We start from the raw sequence: 20,971 nt of genomic DNA, 5'->3' as shown, positions 1-20,971 counted from the left end.
CATTTGCCTTTGTATTTTTACGCTGCATAATATCTTCCTGAACTTGTCAATGTCATCAGTGCCTTGTTTTCAGTGCAGGCATTACAATGGTTTTCAAATGGTATCTGCCAACTCCTGTGAGGACTATGGAGGGAGGATGCAAGTACTAAAAAGAGAGAACATTCTGGAACAGATAGTGCCTTTCTCCCCTGAATCCAGAGTTTGGGTGAACTGAACACCTTCCAGTAATAGGTGCCTCTTATCCACTTTAGATTTGTGCGGGTTCCTGTACAATTCTCTACACATGACTAAGGTGACCAGATTTTAAGATTGGTAAAGAGGGACACCATTGACCGGGGGTTGCCAACCTCCAGGCACATCCTGGAGTTCTGGAATCCCCACTCAAGCCTGCACAGCTTGGAGACCAAGGGCTGCCCTGGAAGCCAAACTGTCACTCACCGCCAGTGAGAAGAGTCCCTGCCCCCCATTCCCGCGATCGCTCAGCGACCACCAGCAACGCCACCAAGTGATGTACACACATACTTCTTCAGATAGCTGCTTGCACAAGAAAGCTTACACCTTGAATAGAACTTTGTGGGTCTTAAAAGTGCCACCAGACACAAACTTAGTTCCTGTGCTTTAGACCCACACTGGATTTGTTTGGGTTGCAATAAACAGGGTTGCCCTCTTGCATTATGACTCTGAAAGGCATCCCCCCGCCCAAGAACTACATGGATAGTAAGAGGCAGGTAAAGGGGCATATAGAAATCCTCCTCCCCCTCCTCCCCCCTGCCGCCATCTTTAGAAGATGCAACTTTGTATTGCAGCACAAGGGCACAAACCCTGACACCAGAGCGCAGCCGCAACCATGCAATTCTGCCCCAGGGCCCAAAGAGAGCGCTGGAGCTCTCCGAGGCTGCCTCTCGCCTGGCCAGGCGACTCCAAGCAGCTACGCCCCCATTCCCCCAGGCGCAAGCAGCTTGCCACTGCTCCCTGTATGTCCTGGCAGGGCACTCTGCCTCGGGCCCTGGACCCGTCTGCTGCAGACCCCACTGAGTGTTCTCCAGGCAGCTGCAGCCACACGCGCACCTTCGCGGTGGCGGAGCAATCCCTGCAATGGCCGGGGGCAGCGAGTGAGCGAAGGCACCGGTGCAGCGGAATAAGCGCCGTGAGCTTGGTGTAGGCGAAAGTTTAGGCAGGTGAGGCGCTTGCTCGTCACAGAACTTTCCGGCTGCCGCGGGGACTGCTTGGCCAGCTGCTGAAGAGGTGTGTTTCCACATCCTCAGGACAAGTTCAGGACAGACTGGCGCGTAGCAAGCTTGAGGCGGGCGCGAAGGAGCCAGCTTGCCGAGAAGGAAGGCTGCTGCAGGGAGAGTGACATGACTCTTCTGTATTGACTCAACATGTGCAGAGCAGGAGTAGGTACTTCAGAAGGCCGCATATCTTATCATAGGGAGGGAACATACATTTAGACACTTCCTCTGTTCACAAGCCAACAATTGCACAGGATGAAGCAGGATTCACTTGCATGCCAAGGTTTTACTGTCCCATCATTCTAATGTGGTTTGGAAATACCTGCAGCTTTTCACAAAAGTTGGAAAAAATGTATTTGCGAAGAGTCTTGTGGACCTGGTGAGGAGGGCTTTAAATTAAGTCCAAACATGCCACCGACAGTACAAGTCACTATCAGGTCTCAGGTCCATCACCATCTACACCGCTTTGATCCATTGCAGGAAGAAGCAGACCCCTTCTGCAAACTCTGGAACACTTATAGGAGGGGTAGTCAACCTGTGGTCCTCCAGATGTTCACGGACTACAATTCCCAGCGAACGCTGGCAGGGGCTCATGGGAATTGTAGTCTGTGAACATCTGGAGGACCACAGGTTGACTACCCCTGAATTATAGAGTCTTCTAGCCTGATCCACATGCTCAGAATCCTTTGCAAGAGCCTTTTATCGCAGAAAGGCCCACCCAGCTAAGGGTGGAGCTAGCAGTCAGCCCCAGGCAAAACTGCTAACTAATGTAAATCAGCTAAGACAATTAGCTGCAGTCCCCTAACACCCAGGCCAGGAACAGACAAAAAACAGCACTAAAACATCCCCCATTCTTCTGCAATATATCCTTACACACTGTAAGAAAGAAAACAACACTCACCATTAGCTCCTGAGGTGGCACTTTCTCCTTCTCCCTGCCCAGCTGCTTCTGCTTACATCCTTCCATTGTTACAGTTATGCTATTCTAATATGTTAGCCAAGAGGTAGCAGAGATTATTTATTCTCATTTTGGCTGTTCCTTACTTAGTTGTGATAGCGGCCCGGCAAGCTTCATTTTGTGGGAGGGGGGGAGAGGGAAGCATGGCCGTGCATGTGTGTTTGCGAGATGCGACCGCGCAATCACCCTCCCCACCACCGCCGGTCCGCAGCCCTAGAAAGGTTGCGGACCACTGCTTTACATGATCCTAAGTCAAAGCCTTGTGATTTTACCAGTGGCAAATCTGCCAGCTCATTCTGATGTGATTACACTGCAAATTATGTTTAATGGTGCTTGGATCATTCAGTATCAGGGAACATGGCAATTATTTTAAAAATACAGCAGATAAAATGATGACTTTTCATGTGAACAACTGTCAAGGTATATTAAAATATATAAACTATGAAAAACTTTGCCGGCATATCAAACTGACATAATAAAATAGCCAAGAGCCTGATCTATGAAACTTGACTGAAAGGAATTAATTTAAGAAAAGTCTTGTGTAACACTCCTTCCTATGCGGAACAAGAGGATGATAGAGAATTCCTGTTATAGGACTGCTGTTAAGATTACAAAATAATGTGTGAAGCAAAGCTAAAAGGGGGGGGCAGTCAAAAACGTATAGAGGAAATAAAATGTCAGTTTAGGATTCTTCAGTGCCCTTATTTATTTTTGCTGCCACAATTTAACCCCCACCCCACCCCCAATAACTGGAATAAATAATATGTGACTAAGTTTTAAACCACCACTTTTACAATATATATTTTGTTATAGGCACCACAGAACATTTTCCTGAACTTGGGCAGATATGCTTATTTATATTCTGCCTTACTACAGCAGTGATGAATCAAACATTATCAACATATTAACATAACACAGTTGGATAACAAAAACAAGTGTCTAAAAACAGCATTAAAATAGTTTCAGCTAGAGCCCTTGAATGCATCACTTGCCCTATTGTGGGCATACAGGAACCAAAATTTAAGCTGATGGGATGGTTCATAAGAGTGTGAAGGCCATCATTCATGTAGTCAGGTGCCCCACAGTTCTCACAGGGTTGTCATCAATCCTTTGGATTGGACCTAAAATTAAAAAGAACTAGTAATGATGCTACAGTTGCTGTTGCAAGTTCCCACAACTAATCCTGTTTGATTTTTGCCACTGCATTCTGTACCCACTGCAGTGGCAATGTCTCTTTCAAAAGGTACCTCTGACACAGAATTTGTTTTAACAATCTAATCTGCCTTTAACTGGGCCATGACCTCTGGTCAAGAGGGAGATTACAGATTGAGGAAAAATTGCCCCCCATTCTATCCAAATGCTTAGAGACAGTTGCAGCAGCCATATCCATAAACTGTTCCTGGATGGTCTTTTTATCATAAAACTGAAATCGTTCCTACAGTATTGGGGGAGGGGGGGGGGCTTCTATTCCAAGTGCAAGCAGCCCAATTAAACAAAAGCTGGGGAGGAAATGAGAAAAACCAAAAGGTTCAGGTAGAGGGGCAGCAGAACAGCCAATTCCGTTTTCATTTTTACTTCACAGACCAGTATTAAGGTAAATAATATGCTGCTGTGAGTGATAGCACCTTCTTTAAGTAAATTGCCATCTGGCAGGGGCTTCTATGTGTCCTGGTAAGGTAATAAGGCAGGTGGGCGGAAAAGTGGAGGGAGGAAATTAGTCGCACGAGCCTTGGCACGCAGGGGGGTGAGTCAGAGGGTCCTCCTCGCCCTGTATAAAGTGGGGCAGGCAGGGGGAGGCCAAGGCTCGGCGCTGCTGCCCGGGGAGGCCCGTCAGGCAAGAGGCTGAAGATGCCGCTCCTGCTGCTCTTACTGTTGGCGGCGGCGGCGGCTGAGCCGACTGGGCAGGAGGCGCTCCGCGGCAGGAGCGGCGGAGGCGGCGTGAAGCTGTGTGGGCGGGAATTCATCCGGGCCGTCATCTACACCTGCGGAGGGTCCCGGTGGAAGAGGCTCTCTCAGGAGCCGCTGCTCGGTGGCGGCGCGGGCGCCGGTGAGCGGGCAATGGGCGGGAAGAGGTGAAAATGGCGGGATGTGCACGCGCTCTCTGCCCTCTCTCCCCTCCCCGAATAACTGAAAACAACCTACTCGGTCGCTCTCTGGGCATGGGTCTCTCCCGCCACCCGCACCCCGCTTTCCCCGCTGCCATTGCTGCTAGGTCGCTTTTGCCCGGGGCGGCTTTCATATAATGCCCTTCAAAAGAGATAATAGTTTACTTGCTTTGGCTCTTGGCCAGAGCAAATTAGTTGCTTAAGTCCTATTGAAAGCAATAGTACAGGTTATATCAGCTAAAATAGTTATGGAATTGCATATTAATGTGCTATGTACTCCAGGGTATTATTTTGAGGGAGAGAGAAAATAACTGATTGCACAGCTGCTATGTTTCTTTGGACATCCTGATACTAAACACTTGTACAATGTCTGAGAGCCAGTTTGGTGTAATGGCTAAGAGCAGCAGTCAGTAATCTAGAGAGTTGGGTTTGATTCTCCACTCTTCCACGTACAGCCATTTGGGTAATCTTGGGCCAGTCACAATTATCTCAGAGCTCTCTCAGCCTCACGTATCTCGCAGGATGTCTGTTGTGGAGAGAGGAACGGTAAGCAATTGTAAGCTGCTTTATTATTTTTATTTTTATACTGCCACTCCCAGCATGCTGTCTCATAGTGGTTTACATCCAATAAAATAACATCAAAACGTCATAAAACCTCATAAAGCATAAAAAATTACAAACATCAAAATCCCAGAATACATAGATCAATACATAGATCAATGGCTCCTCAGCGACTCGCTGCCTTGGCACTGATTTTCAGCTGTCACTCTTATATGATATGTAAATAAGGGCAATAGATCACCCCAAAATAATCCAGACATGATCAAACATCTAACTCAAGGGACTCTAGGGAGACTCCTGGTAGTAAATCATGGGATACAAAAGCCCAGCTCTACTTCCACCATATGCACTGGCACAATCTCATTTGTGTTCTGAATTGCCACATGCTGATGCAAAGTTACTAGTTATAGTGAAGCTGTATACATTTATTTTGTGTGGTATTCATAACAAATGCAACTTATAACAAATGCAAGCTTTTTTGGGGGGGAGAGGCCCATATTTTTAACAATAAAAATTGGTGATAAGTAGGAATAGGTGATAAGGTAGGAATAGGTGATAACTTATCAACAGGTGATAAGTAGGAAATTCTCTTAGGGAAGGGTGCCAGGCAGAAAGGCTAACGTTTCCTATGCTGCAGCTAAATACCTCCCCTAGCTGCTTTTTATATCACCTTATAATATCCAGTCATTGATTACATTAGGCCCTCATTTTGTACTGCAAAACCAGAAACATGGGTGTTCCTAAGGAATAAACATGGACAGTCAGAATGATGGGGAGATGGCTTCTTCCATGCCTTCCCTAAATAATAGTATTTGTTCATTATTTCTCATTGCAACAAAAATGTAATTCTAGATATAGGAAAAGGAATTAGGAATGTCTTGCATTCATTCTTTACCACCTGTCACATCCACCTACTACTGTCAAGAAGGTTACAAGAAGAGTTGGTTTTTATATGCTGCTTTTCTCTACCAGGAGTCTCAAGAGCGGCTTACATTCCACACAGGGTCGTTCCGCACAGCATTAATGTTGCTGAAGTGTTACCATTGTGTAACACTATTTATTTTTCGTTATTCATGACGTCGTACACAATATGCAACACTCCCGCAAAAATCGCTTCATTGTAGCACTTTTCAGGGGAATCCACAAAAGTGGACTCCCCCTAAAATCCACAAAATCCACAAAAGTGGATTCCCCCTAAAAAAACCCGCTAGACTCTTGAGAACAACCTGCAACACATCCAAAAAAGACATGTGCACTCTCAATATATCGGTAGCAAGCATGTCCCTCCCTAAGCTCTCGCACCCAAGCTTCCGGCGTTGCAATTGCCATTCCCCCCCCCCCCGCTTAAACTGGCTAAAGCAACAAATAAGTGATGCTTCTTTGGCTGAAATCCCTCCACAAGCAATTGTCTGTAAAGTTTCCAAGTACAATACAGCCCCCCGTTCGACTCTGCCTGTAATTTCAGCCAGAAATTGCACCCGGGGGGATTTTTTTTTTTACTTTAAGAGCGTGTAAACGATTAAACGCCAGCTCCTACGCCAGGTCTTTCTGATACATCAAATGAACGAATATGCGTTGCTACTGGTGTTTTCGGGTTTTTAAAAAGGAGCTTTTAAAGGGAAGGACGAAAACAACAGTTAATTGGCTGTTCTGTTTGATTGACGGTCAGGGGCGGGAGGAAGCACGAAAAAATATCGGCTCCTTTGTTGCGATTTCGGTGAGACCGGAAACTTGTGTGTTACGAGAACAGTGCTAGTGGGAGAGCTTTTTTTCTATAGAAATGGCTGTGTGTGTTACTGAGACCTGCTGCTTTTGATTGCAGCGCTTTTCAATAGTGCTCAGATTTAGCAACATTGCCCGATGTGCGGAATGGCCCTCACCTTCCCTTTCCTCTCACCACAACAGACACCCTGTGAATTAGGTGAGGCTGAGAGAGCCCTGATATTACTGTTCAGTCACAACAGCTCTGTCAGTGCTGCGTTAAGCTCGAGGTTACCCAGCTGGCTGCATGTGGAGGAATGGAAACCTGGCTCATCAGATTAGAAGTCAGTACTGCTAACCACTATGCCAAGCTGTAGTACACGATCATGAGGCATTTGTAGTTTCGTGAAACAGCGAGATGATTTTCTAGTGAGATTTTTTAAAATTAAATAATCAAACAGCCCATTCATAATCTCACTACAGCCCAGGGACAGGTTACAGAAAAAACATTAGGTCCTCATATTATTTGGCCTTGTAGTAACATTTACTCAGGAAATTTGGAATGGTATAATTCCCAGTTTTTTAGTATGAATATAATTATTTTTAGTTATTTGATTTCTTGACTATCTTGTTCCCACAAGATAGTCCCCTCTGACATCATTGAAAGGCAACTCAGCTTGTGATATATATTTCAAAGAAGATCTGTGCAGTTTGTACTGCAAAATTACAGACATTCAGTAAAGTTGAGAAAATTGGTATCCAGGAGACCAGCATAGAACTAAGAGTAACCTATTCTTGATTTCTTTTATCTTAACAGAGTTTCTTCAATCTAACAGTGACAAAGGGATGGAGAATTTAAAGCTGCAGTTAGACTTAGATCCTGAACTGGAGCAGTTACAAGACATTGGTCAATTGATTGGACAGCGGCCACTGCAACTTCTGTTTAATTTTCATGGTACTTATAATGCGTACGTTCCTACTTCAGAGAACTTGATTGAATACAGTCACCAAATAGAGAATGCTGTTCAGCAAAGCAGAGGTGGACCTGGATTGGCAAAACTGTTGAAATCAAATCACATTCCCTGGGTCAACAGTCCCCGCAGAAAACGTGGCTACTCTATGGGGGTGGCTGAAATATGTTGTAAATGGGGATGTACCAAAACTGAGGTTGGGAGATTATGTTAAGATTATGATTACATCTCTGAATTAGTATTATCAAGGACATGGTGTTTGTTACAGGGTTATTTGATTGAATACGATGTGCAGGAAGAATCAGTGAAGAATGTTAATTTTTATTTGTTGGCGAGTAACATGCTGCCTTAGCCTCTTGCCAAAACCAAAAACACCTACGTGCACAGCTGTCTGTACAACTCCTTTAGACTGCTTTTAAATACTGCTGCTTTAAATGTGTTCAGTTCTATTTCTAGCTACTCTAAGATCAAGCTAATATTTGCAAAATAGTAGGATTAGAGCATATATTAAAGATTAAAGCACATAGATTCTACATGAATATATTTGTGCTTGTGTGTTTTACTCACATTGGGATGGATTAACTCAGAGGACATAACCAGAAGTATTTTGCCCATATTTTTCCGACAATAAATGTTAAATTCTTAAATATAACGTAAACACATAAAATTGGTTACCTTTCTTAGACTCCTGGTACGATGAACTCTATTTCTCTATAGAGGTCCCAATCTCTAACCTATAAATTTATACTGATAGTTGTGTAAATTGAAGCACCTATGACTACAATGCTTATAACCATGTTTACAGTTTAATTGTTTAACATTTACACTTTTCCTAGCCCTTTAAAAAGTATGTTCAATAGCTTCTTAGTCAAAATTGCTACTTTTAAAAAGGTCAGGGTGCCAAATTTTATTATGGGAAAGAGCATAACTCTATGAGCTTGTCCTCCAATAGATTTTGGCAGGGAAAAGGATTTTGGCCCTGAAGAGGAACCATAGGAGGATGGTTAAGGAAAATAACAGGAGAAATATTTGAGGAGTGGGTAAAGTTCTTGGACTACCTTGAGTTCCCACCACTATTTACTAAATAAACCCTATTAATGTTTTAAATACCACCTGTGAAGAGTAAGGGCACTTCCGCACATTAAAAAAATAGTGTTACGCCAGCATAATGCCGTAGTGTGAAATATTATCGTGCATCTGGACATTCTTCACCTTCTTGCCATCTCTCTGCAGTCTGTCGCCTTTTCGCGATTCTTACACTCCACAAGAACTGCTGGAAATGGCGGAAGAGAGCAATGCAGTTAATACGCAACTCTCTTCTGCCTGTCAATCAACCCAGACAGCCAATCCCCTTTCTCCTTATATTAAAGGTCGCACAATGCCTGCCAATTTTTAAAAAATTAATAGTTCTCTATTGAAATGCCTATAACGCCACCCCTTATGGACTCACAAACCTTGAATTGTTAAAACATGAATCTTGTTCCTGATTTTTTTTGGGGGGGAACTGTTGAGAGGCATGCTTTGTGTGACAACTTTGGAAAAAAACTATTTTTGGCTTTGCCTGCACACTTGTGCATCTATTTGTTTCTCCATGTGGTTTGCTTTAAAAAACAAGACGGAGGCAAGAGGGAGAGGGAGGCAAGTGCGAGGGTGGGACATTGGAGGCAGAGATAGCACTTCTTCACCTCTATACATTTCTTTAGCATGTAATGTGCTGGCTGTCCGCTGTGGGGAAGCATTTTTAGTTTGGGGAAACCACTTTATGCAATTTCCCAACTAGCGCTTTAAAATGGAGGATGTAGCGAGCCGTTTGCTGCCCGGATGTTGGCAATATCATGAAGAGCGGCCAGAATATAACAACTATCTAAAGTAAGCATTTCACTATATTTAAGGGGTGCAGAAAGGTTTTAAAAGAGTGTTTTAAAATTTCACATGCTAGTCATTTCTCACTAGTTGGGAAAAGTACTACCTCAGGGGAGTTGGAGGCAGGTCTGTTTTCCCATCCCCTCCCTCACAGATGTTCAGAGTCCTTGACTTCTAAGGCAATATTTAAATATTTTCCCCTTTAACTAGACATCTAGAATCCTTGGCTACAATAAGATAAGGAATAATGGGGCACAGGGGACCACAAGCTGGAAGTTTTGTTAGAGGCCAAAAAATCTCTTTTATCCTCATTTTGCCCTCCTCTTCATCCCTCCCTAACTCAGCCTTTCTCAACCTTTTTACCATTGAGAACTCCCTGAAACATTGCTCAGGTTTCGTATCACCCCAGAAGAAGCATGATCATGCAGAATATGGTTAGGAAGCTTAGCTGTGTACATACCCACCTGGGGCCCTTCCCCTTCCCACCCCCTCCAGGCCCATCACGGGCCATTTTGGGAGGGAAGGAGCTGGTCAACATGACCATATATGTTTAACAAGTGTGTTTATTTAACAAATTTAATGTTTAAAAAATGAATATCAAATTTTAAAAAGACATGAAATATTAATTAGCTCCCATTCATCAGGAAACCCTTCCTGGGCTGTCAAGAAACCCTGGATGAGAAAACCTGATCTGCCCAATGGTCATGTCCAAAGGAAACATGGTTGGGTGGAAGATCGGGAGACGGACCAACAGGGCAAAGCCACAGCAATGTAATATTCTTCTAATAATGATTGTCTGGGAAAGGGAAGGTTCTGCAGTGATATAGATCAAAGAGAATAGAGTCATATTTTTACCATCCATGATCTTGTCTTCAGGCTCAAGGGTGGAAAAGCAAGTATACGGTCTTCTCCAACCAATGCCCTTTTCGCTTCAGCTCACTTCACATACCCTGACACCTTCTTGCCTCTACATTTGGGGGTTGTTACTGTCTATACATTATAAATATTTTCCCCTTTAACTAGACATCTAGAATTTTTGGCTACAATAAGATAAGGAATAATGGGGCACAGTGGACCACAAGCTGAAGAACAAACTTGTAACAAATATTACATGTAGGCGGTCAAGAATAGTGATCCCCAACCTGTGGGCCGCGGACCACATGTGGTCCTTCGACTAATTGGAGGTGGACTTCATCCCCCCCCAGCCCTTTACAACACACTTCATTGTTGTGGCGTGTCTGTATCTTATTTTGAAGGGATGTTTAAACATTATCATAGCGATCAGAGAGCACTAGGGCAGTGGTTGAGAGTAGAGGAGTAAACTACCCCCCCCCCACGGGCCTCAGTAAAAGGCGTTGAGTGGTCCCTGGTGAGTGGTCCCCGGTGATAAAAAGGTTGGGGACCACTGGTCTAGAACACATTGACCATTTGTATATTAAATTGACACCTACAGCATGTGGTTATAAGACAGAAAAAGGTGGGTGAAGATGTAATAGAACCAGGTAAGCAAGTATATCTGTGGGTGGGCCAGATCATATGCTGATATTCTTATCAGATCCATAGAAGAAAGAACGAGGGTTATTAACACAGAGAAACCAGAACAGAAAGTGCAGGGAGCAAAGTCTGCCCCAGAGTTGCTGTCAGGTACTCCGTGAGAGTGGTTGTCCATGATGAAGCTGAACCTGATCATGTTGCCAGCCATAATGTTAGTGGCACAGCTAACACTTCAAGCACCTAGTCCAGTGATGCCACCAATAGTTGCAAGACAAATGCGAAGGCTGTGTGGACACTCATTTAAACTAGTACTAGTCTCCACCTGTGGAGGATCCCGCTGGAAGAGGATGTCCGTAGAAGACGAAATTCAGATGCCAGTTCTTGATAGTGCCAACGGTAAGTCATCAGGGATTTGGGGTAGCTTTTGCACATATAAAGCTGTGTGATGAACCTGCCATATTCTGTTATAACATTGAATAATTAATGGATTAATATCTCTCCATCAGCCATAACTATGCACTGAAGAAGATAACTCTTGAGGAAGGGAAACCTGTAGGTTCAGTTTGTAATCCTCATATGGTGAAAGCCCCACTTTTAACTACCAAAGGGGTCTAAAAGAGACTTACAGTCACTTTTCCTTCCTCTCCCCACAACAGACATCCTGTGAGGTCGGTGGGGCTGAGAGAGTCCTGACAGGACTGCTCTGTGAGAATAGCTCTGACAGGACTGTGGCTAACAAAAGGTCAGCCAGATGGATGCATGTGAAGGAGTGGGGATTCAAACCCAGCTCTCCAGAATAGAGGCTGCCACTCTTTAGTGAGACTAAAAGGGATGATGGTTAGGCCATTGTAGAAAAAAGAAGGGCTGGATCCTTCTGACCTGGCCAATTGCTGCCCAGTTTGCACTTAGCATTCCTGGGTAAAGTGACTGAACAGGTGGCTCTTGGATAGTTACAGGGGTTCTTATTTTGTTTGTTTATCACATTTTTATACATTACAGAGAACCCAGTTTTAGACTCATAACACTCTAAACATAATATATCAACCATTTTGAACTTAACATTTTAACACAATAGGATTTTATAATTATATACTGTGTAACGCTTAACCATTGCTTGCTTAATTGTCTGTCAGCACTTGACCCATTCCATTCTAGCCAGGCTTCTAGCCAGGTTATGGGGTGGATACAGCTCTGGTTGTCCTGAGAAACAGTCTCTGGAGAAAACGAGATCTAGGCAGGTTGACTCTGTTAGATCTGATGGCAGCATTCAGCATGGTTGATCATGAATTACTGACCCACCATTAGCCAACATGGGAATCTGAGGCTGCAGTTTTTTCTCCAAGGCCAGAGAGAAAGAGTGGCATTAGGAAGGAGTGTCTCCCAACATGGGCCCCCAGCAGTAGGATCCTGCAAGGAGCTATATTTTCCCCAATGCTCTTTAAATCTATATGTTCCCCCTTACCCTGTTGATCTGGAGCTTTGGCTGGGGCATCAGTATGCTGTTGACACCCAGCTATTTCTGTTAATAGTCAGTCATCTGTTGACATTGCCAGACCAACTGGCTAGATGCCTGGAGGCCATGGTGGACTGGCTCAAGTGGAGTTGGCTGATGCTGAATTCAGCCAAGACAAAGGTCCTCTGGCTGGGTCAACATGCAGAAAGACAGACGCATCTCCCAGCTCTTTATGAAGCTGAAATAACACCAGTGTTTTCAATCAAGACTGTTTTATGTATGGTTCTCTGTTATAATGTAAACCGCCCTGAGCCTCCGGGGAGGGCGGTATAAAAGTATGATAAATAAATAAATAAATAAATAAATAAGAGCCCAGATCACAAATGTCACTCACCTAGGATTTTTTTCATCTGTGCGAGGCTTAACAGCTTGTTCCCTATCTGTCAGCATTACTCAGCCAGGGTGTTCCATGCAGTGGTCACCTCTAGAGTAGACTACGCCAACTCCCACCACACAGGGCTTCCATTGAGATTGTTCCAGAAACTCCAATTGGTCAAAAATTAAATTGCATGGGTCCTCACTGGAATCCAATGGAGGGCACACATGACACTGGTGCATGCCCAGCTGCTTTGGCTCCAGATAGAAGACCAGATCAGGTTCTAGGTTTTGGTGTTAACCTTTAAAGCCTTCAATGGTCTGGGGCTGGCGTATCTATGGAGCCACCTTTCCCCTTACATCCCTCAAGGAGAGTTAAGATCAGTGGATCAAAATCTGCTTAGGATCCCCAGCCCAAAGGAGGTGAAATTTGGCCTCGACCAGTGCCAGGATTTTCCCAGGCTTTGTGGAACACTCTGCCGATAGAGTTCTGCAGGACCAGTAAGACAGAGCTGTTCTATCAGGGCTGTGGTCAAGACCTAGAGAGACCATCAAGAAGTGCTGGCCTCACAGCTGGGAACTGAGAGAAGACAGCTTCAAGAACTCTGAACACCCCCCTCAATACTAGTGGGGGAATTGAGATAATTCTATGGTTTTATTGATTGTTATATTATTAGGTTGTCACTCGCCCTGAGCTGTACAGGAAGGGTGGGATTATAAAAAAATATTTATTTTATTTATTCTCCTGTGTGAACCTCCTTAGATTGTCTGGCTGAGGCTTTACTGTATGTTTCTATGTTTTCTGATAGAAAGATGGTTGTTCACGAGGAACAGGCTTGCCTAACAATGCTACCTTCCTCCTATAAAGCACCTGGACAGATACTTATTTTTCTTTGGTTTTAAGACAGGAGTTTCTTTTCTCTGAGAGCTAGTGTGGTGTTGGGCTAGTATCTGGGAGACACAGGTTATAATCCCCCAACTGTGCCATAGACCTTCACTGGCTGACCTTGGACCAGTCATACTTGCTCAGTCTAACCTATCTCATTGGGTTGCTGGGAGAATATAATGAAGAAGAGAATGATGTAAGCAGTTTTGGATTCCCTTTGGGAAGAAAGGTGGGGTATAAATGAATATTTTTCAGAAATTCAGTTAAAGAATTTAACTGGCTGAACAAAAATTCTCTGCTGCTTTTGTAATGTTTGGCTTTTTAATGATTTTATAAATGTTTTTGTATTTCAATACCTTTGTGAGGAGACTCCTTCTGTAGCATTTGGTTAAACAGAAGGAGAAAAAACTGGGAATAGGGAACTGTTTCAAAGTGAGTTTCTTTTAGGAAACTACCAGTTTGAAACTTTTTTACAGGCTTACAGGACTCAGGCTGTTTCCCAGATAACCCAGGTGATAGCATGGAGACCACTAAAGCCTGAGAATTCAGTATTTTCTGGAAGATAAACTCCAAATTTGGGACTAGGTACTGACTGTTTTAAAGTGTGAAGTTACACCCTTCTAAAACGAAGCTTCAGTGGATTCACAAGGCTGGATTTATGTCTAGGATTGCACTGTTAGTCTAATTAGTATCAGTACAAACAGTGTAGTCCTCTGCAGGCTCCCTGTTAACAATCTTATTGATTCTGAAGTTTAACACTTGAGCAGGGAACCTGAAAGCAGGCAGGCAGCCAGAGATTTTATAGTGAGGGGACAAACCACAGGGGGTGGGGGTGGGCATGGGGAGCTCCTCCCCAGTCCCCGTCTTCTCCAACTCTTGACATCCGTCAGAGGGTGGCGATTCATGGGCAGGTTCCATGAAGTGGGACAGGTGATCTTACACTGAATATTATTAATTACTGCAGAACATCAAGCACCACTAAGTATGTACAAAATGGTCTCTCTGTGTGGTTACAGTTGAGTGGCTCTGAAGAAGTGGGCTATTTACCACACTAGTAATGTTTAAAAATGACCATGAACTGTGTTAGGAGTCAACTGACCCAACTATTGGAAAGAGGACAGAAACTTAGCAATGATCATGCATTGGATAAACAGAAAAAATATTCTAAGAAAATATTTTAGTAGAAAACATTCTGCACATTATCATCAAAGGCATATATTTTCAGAAAAGGCAAATTTATCCAGCTGGTTTACAATTACTGATTGAAAAGAGAGACCTGTCTGAGTGAAACGGGACTTTGTTTCTCCTGCTCCCCCCCCCCGCTGCTCCAATAACTCACCAGTGAACTGCAAAGGAGATTCCACCCCAAGACAGCACAAATCTCAGTCCAGTTTTGTGTCCAATACTCTGACCTCAACATTAGGGAAACAAACAAGAAAGAAGCAATGGTCCCAGGGAGAAAAGATGATAGATCAGCTAAGAATTAATTTGGTCAGGAAAGGACTAACTTGCACACTTCCAGCTGTTTTGAAGCTTCCCCTGTTCCAGCCAATACTGTGGAAATCTGCTTGCACATTTTCCTGTGTATGTCCACAATGAAAAGGGCTAGACTCGAAGAAACTGGATTCAGGAATGGGGCATTTTCCCTGTATGCCCCTGCAATGGTGGACCAGGCTGAAAAGTGCATTTGATTCTAAAATATTCAAGACCAGCTGTGTCCCTGAAAGAACAAGGTGCTACATTGATTAGGAAGAGTCAAGAATACCCATGTAAACTTGGCCTAAAAATGGATTTCATGGGCTTATCAAGTGCAATTGAAAACTAATCATTTGTTACAAGGTCTAATTTTAAAAGTTTATTAATACAATGCAAATTTTGGTTTGTTCTTGTGTGTCTGTCTGAACAGAGTTAGTTCAAAGTGATAACAACAGAGTGCTGAAGACTGTAAAGTTAGAGTCAGCCCAAGATCCTGATCTGAAGCAGTCACAAAGTCCTACAGGATCAGATTTTCCACGTGTCAAATATCCTCAAAGAAAACGTGAAACCCCAAATGACCTTACGCAACTTGCAGAAAAGTGTTGCCAAGAAAGATGTACCTATGACGAAATTGCAGCTCATTGTTAAAGCACAAAATTAAAGTGCAGTTTTATCCTGTTCTGGCTGCAGGTTTCCTAGACTGTTTTTTTACAGCACAGTAATTGTAAGGGTTGTTTTTTGTAAGTGCATTTGATCCTTTGTACAACCAAAATTTATTGTTCTTATTTGCATTACAAATAATTTAAAAAACACCACAAACATTCTCATTTGAATAGCTTAATTTGAGTCCAATTTTATCTTTGAGCCCAACAAGATTTGGATATTTTTGAGAGTCATCAGATAGCCACACCACTATTGCTAGACTTCAAGCCTTCGCTTCTGTCAGTAAAATGCAGGGGGAGAGGCAGGGCACTTTTAGACCTGCCTTGTTAGAGCTAGTCCTGCCAACAACCACCACACCGCCTGATACCACCAGTTTGTACTCCTTACTCAGGGCATCTATCTCATGAAAGCCACAGAAGTGCAGCAGTTTCAGTCCCTGACAAGGTTCTGGGAGACCAAAGTTCCAATCCCCACTTCCATAGTAGCTCTTTATACATTCTAACCTACACTACAGGGTTATTGTGAGGATAAACGGAGGAAAATAGAATGATGTATACAGGGAAGAGGCCGCATCTGTTTTCAAGGCACAACAAAAGGAAATCATGTGGGAAGGAAAAATGAGGTAGTCATGCCCCCCAGAAGCCCTTGGAGTCCCTACACTTGTTCATTCCTAAATGCCTATTTATTGACACAAGGAGGTTTACAGTTGGTCTTAAAACCACCAGACTAAACTCTCCTAAGTAGGTGAATTCTACACTGTTCTGTCAACATCAAATTTATACTGGAACCTATTAATTCAACTATCATGGATTTAGTCAGTATCGAGAATCATTGTGACACCATGTGCAAAAATTAGAAGACAAGATAGGATTTTTGAAAACATTTAATACTCTTGAGATATGTCGGTTCAGCTGATACAGCAACAGGAGCCCAAGAATTGTAGAAGTATCTCTTACAAGCTTATGATTGTGCTAGTTTTCTGCTTTTGTTTTAAGCCATACTTTATGATCTTGCCTTTTGCTATTTTGTGATTGATTCAGGTCTCTGGAACATAAGTAGATAATTTTGATATTTAGGATGTTGTTATTTAATGAACCACAGATCAGTACTTGTAGCTGTAAATCCAAGTAACAGTGTTTTCCCTGCGTTTTATAATATCAAAATTATATTTTTTAAATGCTAGAATTTTCACTGTACTACACAGCAGCAATACTGAACATGTAGCATTTTTTCTACAGGAATTTCTTCTACAGCATTTTTTCTAAAGGAAATCAATCAAGCAATTTTTGGTATCATGATAAACAAACAAATGAAAAAGGTCATATGGAGACTGTGAAAAGGGAAAATAATTAACCGCTTATTTTAGTATACAGCTTGCATTATGTTATATGTACAGCATACTTCTGAAGTGTACTGATTTCAAAATATTACAACTGGCACTGCATTTCTATGATATGGGCCCCAACCCAATCGAGTGATTCAATGAGGAAACATGCAATCACAGTCTAAATTAAGATTCAAAAGGGACAGGCAAAGGATTCTGCACTCACACAAGCAGCTTGTGCCCCCCCCACCCCTTACTCTTTTGTACCCATCCAAAAATTGTTCCTTGAGGTTAGGGAAACCACACCTAGGGCAGCATCCAATACCAAATGTGGGACTGCAATTGGAGGTAAAATTTGAGAAAGTCTCCATGATCATGCAGAAATATCAGGCACATGCATGAGGCTATTCATTCCTTTACAAATTTCAAATCTTCCACTGCATGTCTTAAAATTCTATTCCAGATAGAGCCTAAATTTTCATTTAAACTTTGAACTATTTAGTCCCTGCTTGATGAAAATACCTAATGCAATATGCAAAGCTCAACTTTCTAAAAAACAGAAAACCATACAGTCCTCTACAAAACAGAACTTTAGAGACCTATCCTCTTGCAAGGTGACATTCAGTTTAAGAAATTTAGACATACTTTACTAAAATAAGTAAAGGTGTTTATTCACATAGGAAAAAACAGCACTATGGAAGATCTCTACATTGCATTTCACAAACTTCCCTGAGCTTTTTTTCTTTACACAGAAGAAAAAATCCTTTCAGACAAGCAATTCATTTCCATTAGTGTTACATGGTTTCATTTGTTTATCCTGATACCTTATATTGCTTTCCTTGCCTCTTAAAACGCTATCTGAAAAAATTTCAGTAGTTCAAACTTAACATCCTACTTACCCTGGCTTCTGCCCCCTTCCCTGCTCCACAAAAGTGCTGCCTGAATAAAGTATACAATATAGACTGTGTGATCCCTTCCAGCTAGGTATTTCCCATTCCCCTTTACAAACAGATTCAGGTGAAGCATACCACTACTTAGAAGAGAGAACAAGGAGACTCCGGAAAGGATGGAAGTAGAACTTAATATAGGCCTTGGAGCCACTAGGCTAGTTCTAATGCAAACTGTGGAGTCTGTAGTGGCATGGTGCTCACTGGGTAAATATTTGCAACTTTTCCAAGGTATTTTTCATCCTCTACAATCTGCATTGCTACGTGTCCCCCCTCTATCTGAGGCACATACATCAAGGCTACATTCCAAATGCTCAAATGTTTGGAATGTTTCACATATGTTTGAGAGCAGCTGTCCTGTTTCACCCACTTTCCCATTGGATTTCTTTAAGGAAGTAAGCATCACACTTGAAAACACATTTGCTTAAGAGGACTGCTATTCCTCTAAATCATGCCTCTGTGGGCAAGTAGTGTAATGAGGCAAATTGTCCAGCATAGCCCATTTCCATTCAGCTGTAGGGACAGCTCTGAAACTTCTAGCCAAAGATGAGCACCCAAGGGGAACTACTGTACTTCACCTATGAAAGAAATGTATCTACATCACAGTGCCTGGGGCTGAAGGAACTGCACTAAGCTTCAGCTTTTTCCACAAATTCTTTAGTAAAATTAAGCAAGCAGAATTACTTGTGGGGGGGGGAGATGCGAAGGAAAAGTGAAACAAGTTATAAGATTGGCAAGGATGAAAAAATTTAGCATTTGGAAAATATTAAGCTGCTATGATATGCTTCAAAATTCCTGTACCTTTAGGAGATAAGACAGGGAGAACAAAAACATCCACAACACACACATAAGAAAATAGACAGTTGTTCATTTAAAAAGGCAATTTTCAGCAGTTGGTTTTTCAGAAAAAAATATAATTTGATCCCTTTCCTTCAAAACATATACATCACTCTGTCTCAACATGTATCTCTGCTTATATTGCTGGCCAGCTTGGCTCAGACAGGCACATAGAAAATTGCTCAATAAACTATTCAAAAATATACAGTTAACTTGTTCTACAGAGAAGCCATTATGCTTGGACATTGTAAAAACTCTATAACCCCATTCATAAAACACAAGCCCTTATGCCAAGCCCCTCTGTGTTCAGTGTGGAAAAGATTCATGACATCTGCTGGGTTTTCACTTTTTAGGCTGTAGTTTTGCTGAGAATGCAGCTATGCATTTGGGATCTTGCACTCTACTCTGAACAGGCTTAAGAGTTCTCCCTGTTGGCATCAGCAATGGTTTCTTCCACTACTCATAGGCCGGCCTCAGGCTCATTCAGGACTGCTTTCTTCTCTCACCAAAGATTGGTAGAGACGGTGCTTTTCTGCCACACACTATCATTGTCTGTTTTAAGACATTCTTCCATCTCTAGTTAATTGCATAGTCACAAATGATCCAGAGACAAGTACATTTATTAGAAACCAACTATGTCATCTGTCTATCGACTAGATGAAAACACCTTTGTCTGGTAAACAGTCATCTTTTGTGGCAGACAAAATGGACAAAAGTTACCATGTGAAAATCAAGATAAAATCCATTAACGGTGATGATGAGTGGTACAGGGTGTATCTGGATCGCTTGTATTTCCATACATGCATGTTGTTTAAGTGCAAATATTTGTCTTTCTTAGAGGTGATGCAACTTAGTTTGGACGCCTCTAGTGGCACCACCCAACTGGACCCAAGATGTTTCCAACATAATGAAGTATGACAGGCCAGCTGCTGATTGTCACCTTCACTTCAGCAGCAACCCAAGGCAGTCATCATTTGGACATATCTTCCGTCTCTCCATTCAGTTTTCTCATCCTTCTATTATCTTCTCTGCTTGACTTTTTGGTGCAATTATGCTATGACTCTACAAGGCAAACCATGGTGATTACAGACTGGACATATATTATGCTATTTTGCTTTTCAGACAGCCAAAGTGCTTTTCATTGGCGTATTATTGTAGTATTCTTGATGAAGAAACTAAGCAGAATTTGTCCACATCATTTGCAAGGTCAGATATGATGATTCCCGATAGTCTCTGTCCTCAGACAAGAATGCATATGGCAGCACAAGGGAAACCAATCATCTGCAGCCACCCAAAGAAGCCAGAACACATTTGTTCCATATGCTAGTGTGTCCCTCTGGAGGAATTCCAGCAATCTCATCCACCCACGCTCTCCCTTATGAGGTCCACTTGCAGAGCAAGGTCTCTGAAGGAGGGTCGCAGACTCACATCATTATTCCAGCATTCCGTCATGATGGCATAAACCTTAGTGAAAGAGGGGGGGAAGGTAAAACAACTATCAGAGGTAGGTCATCCTAAGAAAATATTACAGCCAGTACCAGGTCTCAGCAGCACACGCTATCATATTCTCTCTCTGAGTTCTGTGCAGTACCCTACATCAAAATCCCTTCTTCCTGCCCACTCAGCTACACAGACAAGCCCCCATTTTTTTCAAATGCACACAAAGTGCACATATTCATCAGCCACAAATAAAAATGTGAAAATGGGACTGCTGAAGCCACTGTCCATCTGAAACAGTGAGATCTTAGGAGATGGTCTGGCAGAGCCCCGGTTTGGGACAGAGGTGTCCCTGCCTTTCCAGTGAGGTGCTTCATAACTCAACTTGGTTGAGTCAATAGACTAGCTTTAGTGACTTGTATCCTAGCACTCTGATAACAGCAGCAGGGCCTTCTTTTGCTCAAGAAACCAAAAAAGGTTAAAGAAATATGAACGTGTGGCCTGATATTAAAAGTGCAATGTATAGAAATATTATTATATACAAAAATAGATGTATTTATTTTCAAAGAAAGTTAAAATGTGACAAGACCTCAATGATACTCCACTGTAAAATGCTAAAGATAAAGGGGGCTGTCATGACCCACTGAATGCTCACCCAGAAGTTTACCTTCTGACCCAACAGAGCATT

General features: G+C 42.6%; 3 protein-coding genes across 3 annotated transcripts in view; 2 read left to right on the top strand and 1 right to left on the bottom strand.

Annotated features, from left to right (window-relative positions):
• Positions 1-3,922: 3,922 nt before the first annotated feature.
• On the top strand, positions 3,923-8,347 carry LOC143841134 (relaxin-3-like). Its single transcript, XM_077344941.1, has 2 exons — positions 3,923-4,237; positions 7,375-8,347. Exons 1-2 carry the CDS (start codon positions 4,039-4,041, stop codon positions 7,740-7,742), a joined length of 567 nt encoding a protein of 188 aa, XP_077201056.1. The 5' UTR covers positions 3,923-4,038; the 3' UTR covers positions 7,743-8,347.
• Positions 8,348-10,959: 2,612 nt separating this feature from the next.
• Positions 10,960-15,758, top strand: LOC143841132 (uncharacterized). Its single transcript, XM_077344940.1, has 2 exons — positions 10,960-11,281; positions 15,506-15,758. Exons 1-2 carry the CDS (start codon positions 11,059-11,061, stop codon positions 15,721-15,723), a joined length of 441 nt encoding a protein of 146 aa, XP_077201055.1. The 5' UTR covers positions 10,960-11,058; the 3' UTR covers positions 15,724-15,758.
• An 845-nt stretch (positions 15,759-16,603) lies between these two features.
• Positions 16,604-20,971, bottom strand: part of JAK2 (Janus kinase 2) — an 83,066-nt gene continuing 78,698 nt past the window's right edge. The window contains exon 24 of the mRNA XM_077344937.1: positions 16,604-20,310. Within this exon, the coding sequence (XP_077201052.1) occupies positions 20,203-20,310 (108 nt within the window). The 3' untranslated portion in view covers positions 16,604-20,202. The remainder of the gene's footprint in view (positions 20,311-20,971) is intronic.

This window comes from Paroedura picta, chromosome 7, assembly GCF_049243985.1.
Source record: "Paroedura picta isolate Pp20150507F chromosome 7, Ppicta_v3.0, whole genome shotgun sequence".
Lineage (NCBI taxonomy): Eukaryota > Metazoa > Chordata > Lepidosauria > Squamata > Gekkonidae > Paroedura > Paroedura picta.
Note: the sequence above shows the minus strand (reverse complement) of the source record. Positions and strands in the feature narration are given on the sequence as shown.

Coding starts and splice junctions, on each gene's coding strand:
- LOC143841134 (XM_077344941.1), top strand. CDS start 4,039: ATGCCGCTCCTGCTGCTCTTACTGTTGGCGGCGGCGGCGGCTGAGCCG. Junction 4,238..7,374: donor CGGTGGCGGCGCGGGCGCCG/GTGAGCGGGCAA, acceptor TTATCTTAACAG/AGTTTCTTCAATCTAACAGT.
- LOC143841132 (XM_077344940.1), top strand. CDS start 11,059: ATGATGAAGCTGAACCTGATCATGTTGCCAGCCATAATGTTAGTGGCA. Junction 11,282..15,505: donor AGTTCTTGATAGTGCCAACG/GTAAGTCATCAG, acceptor CTGTCTGAACAG/AGTTAGTTCAAAGTGATAAC.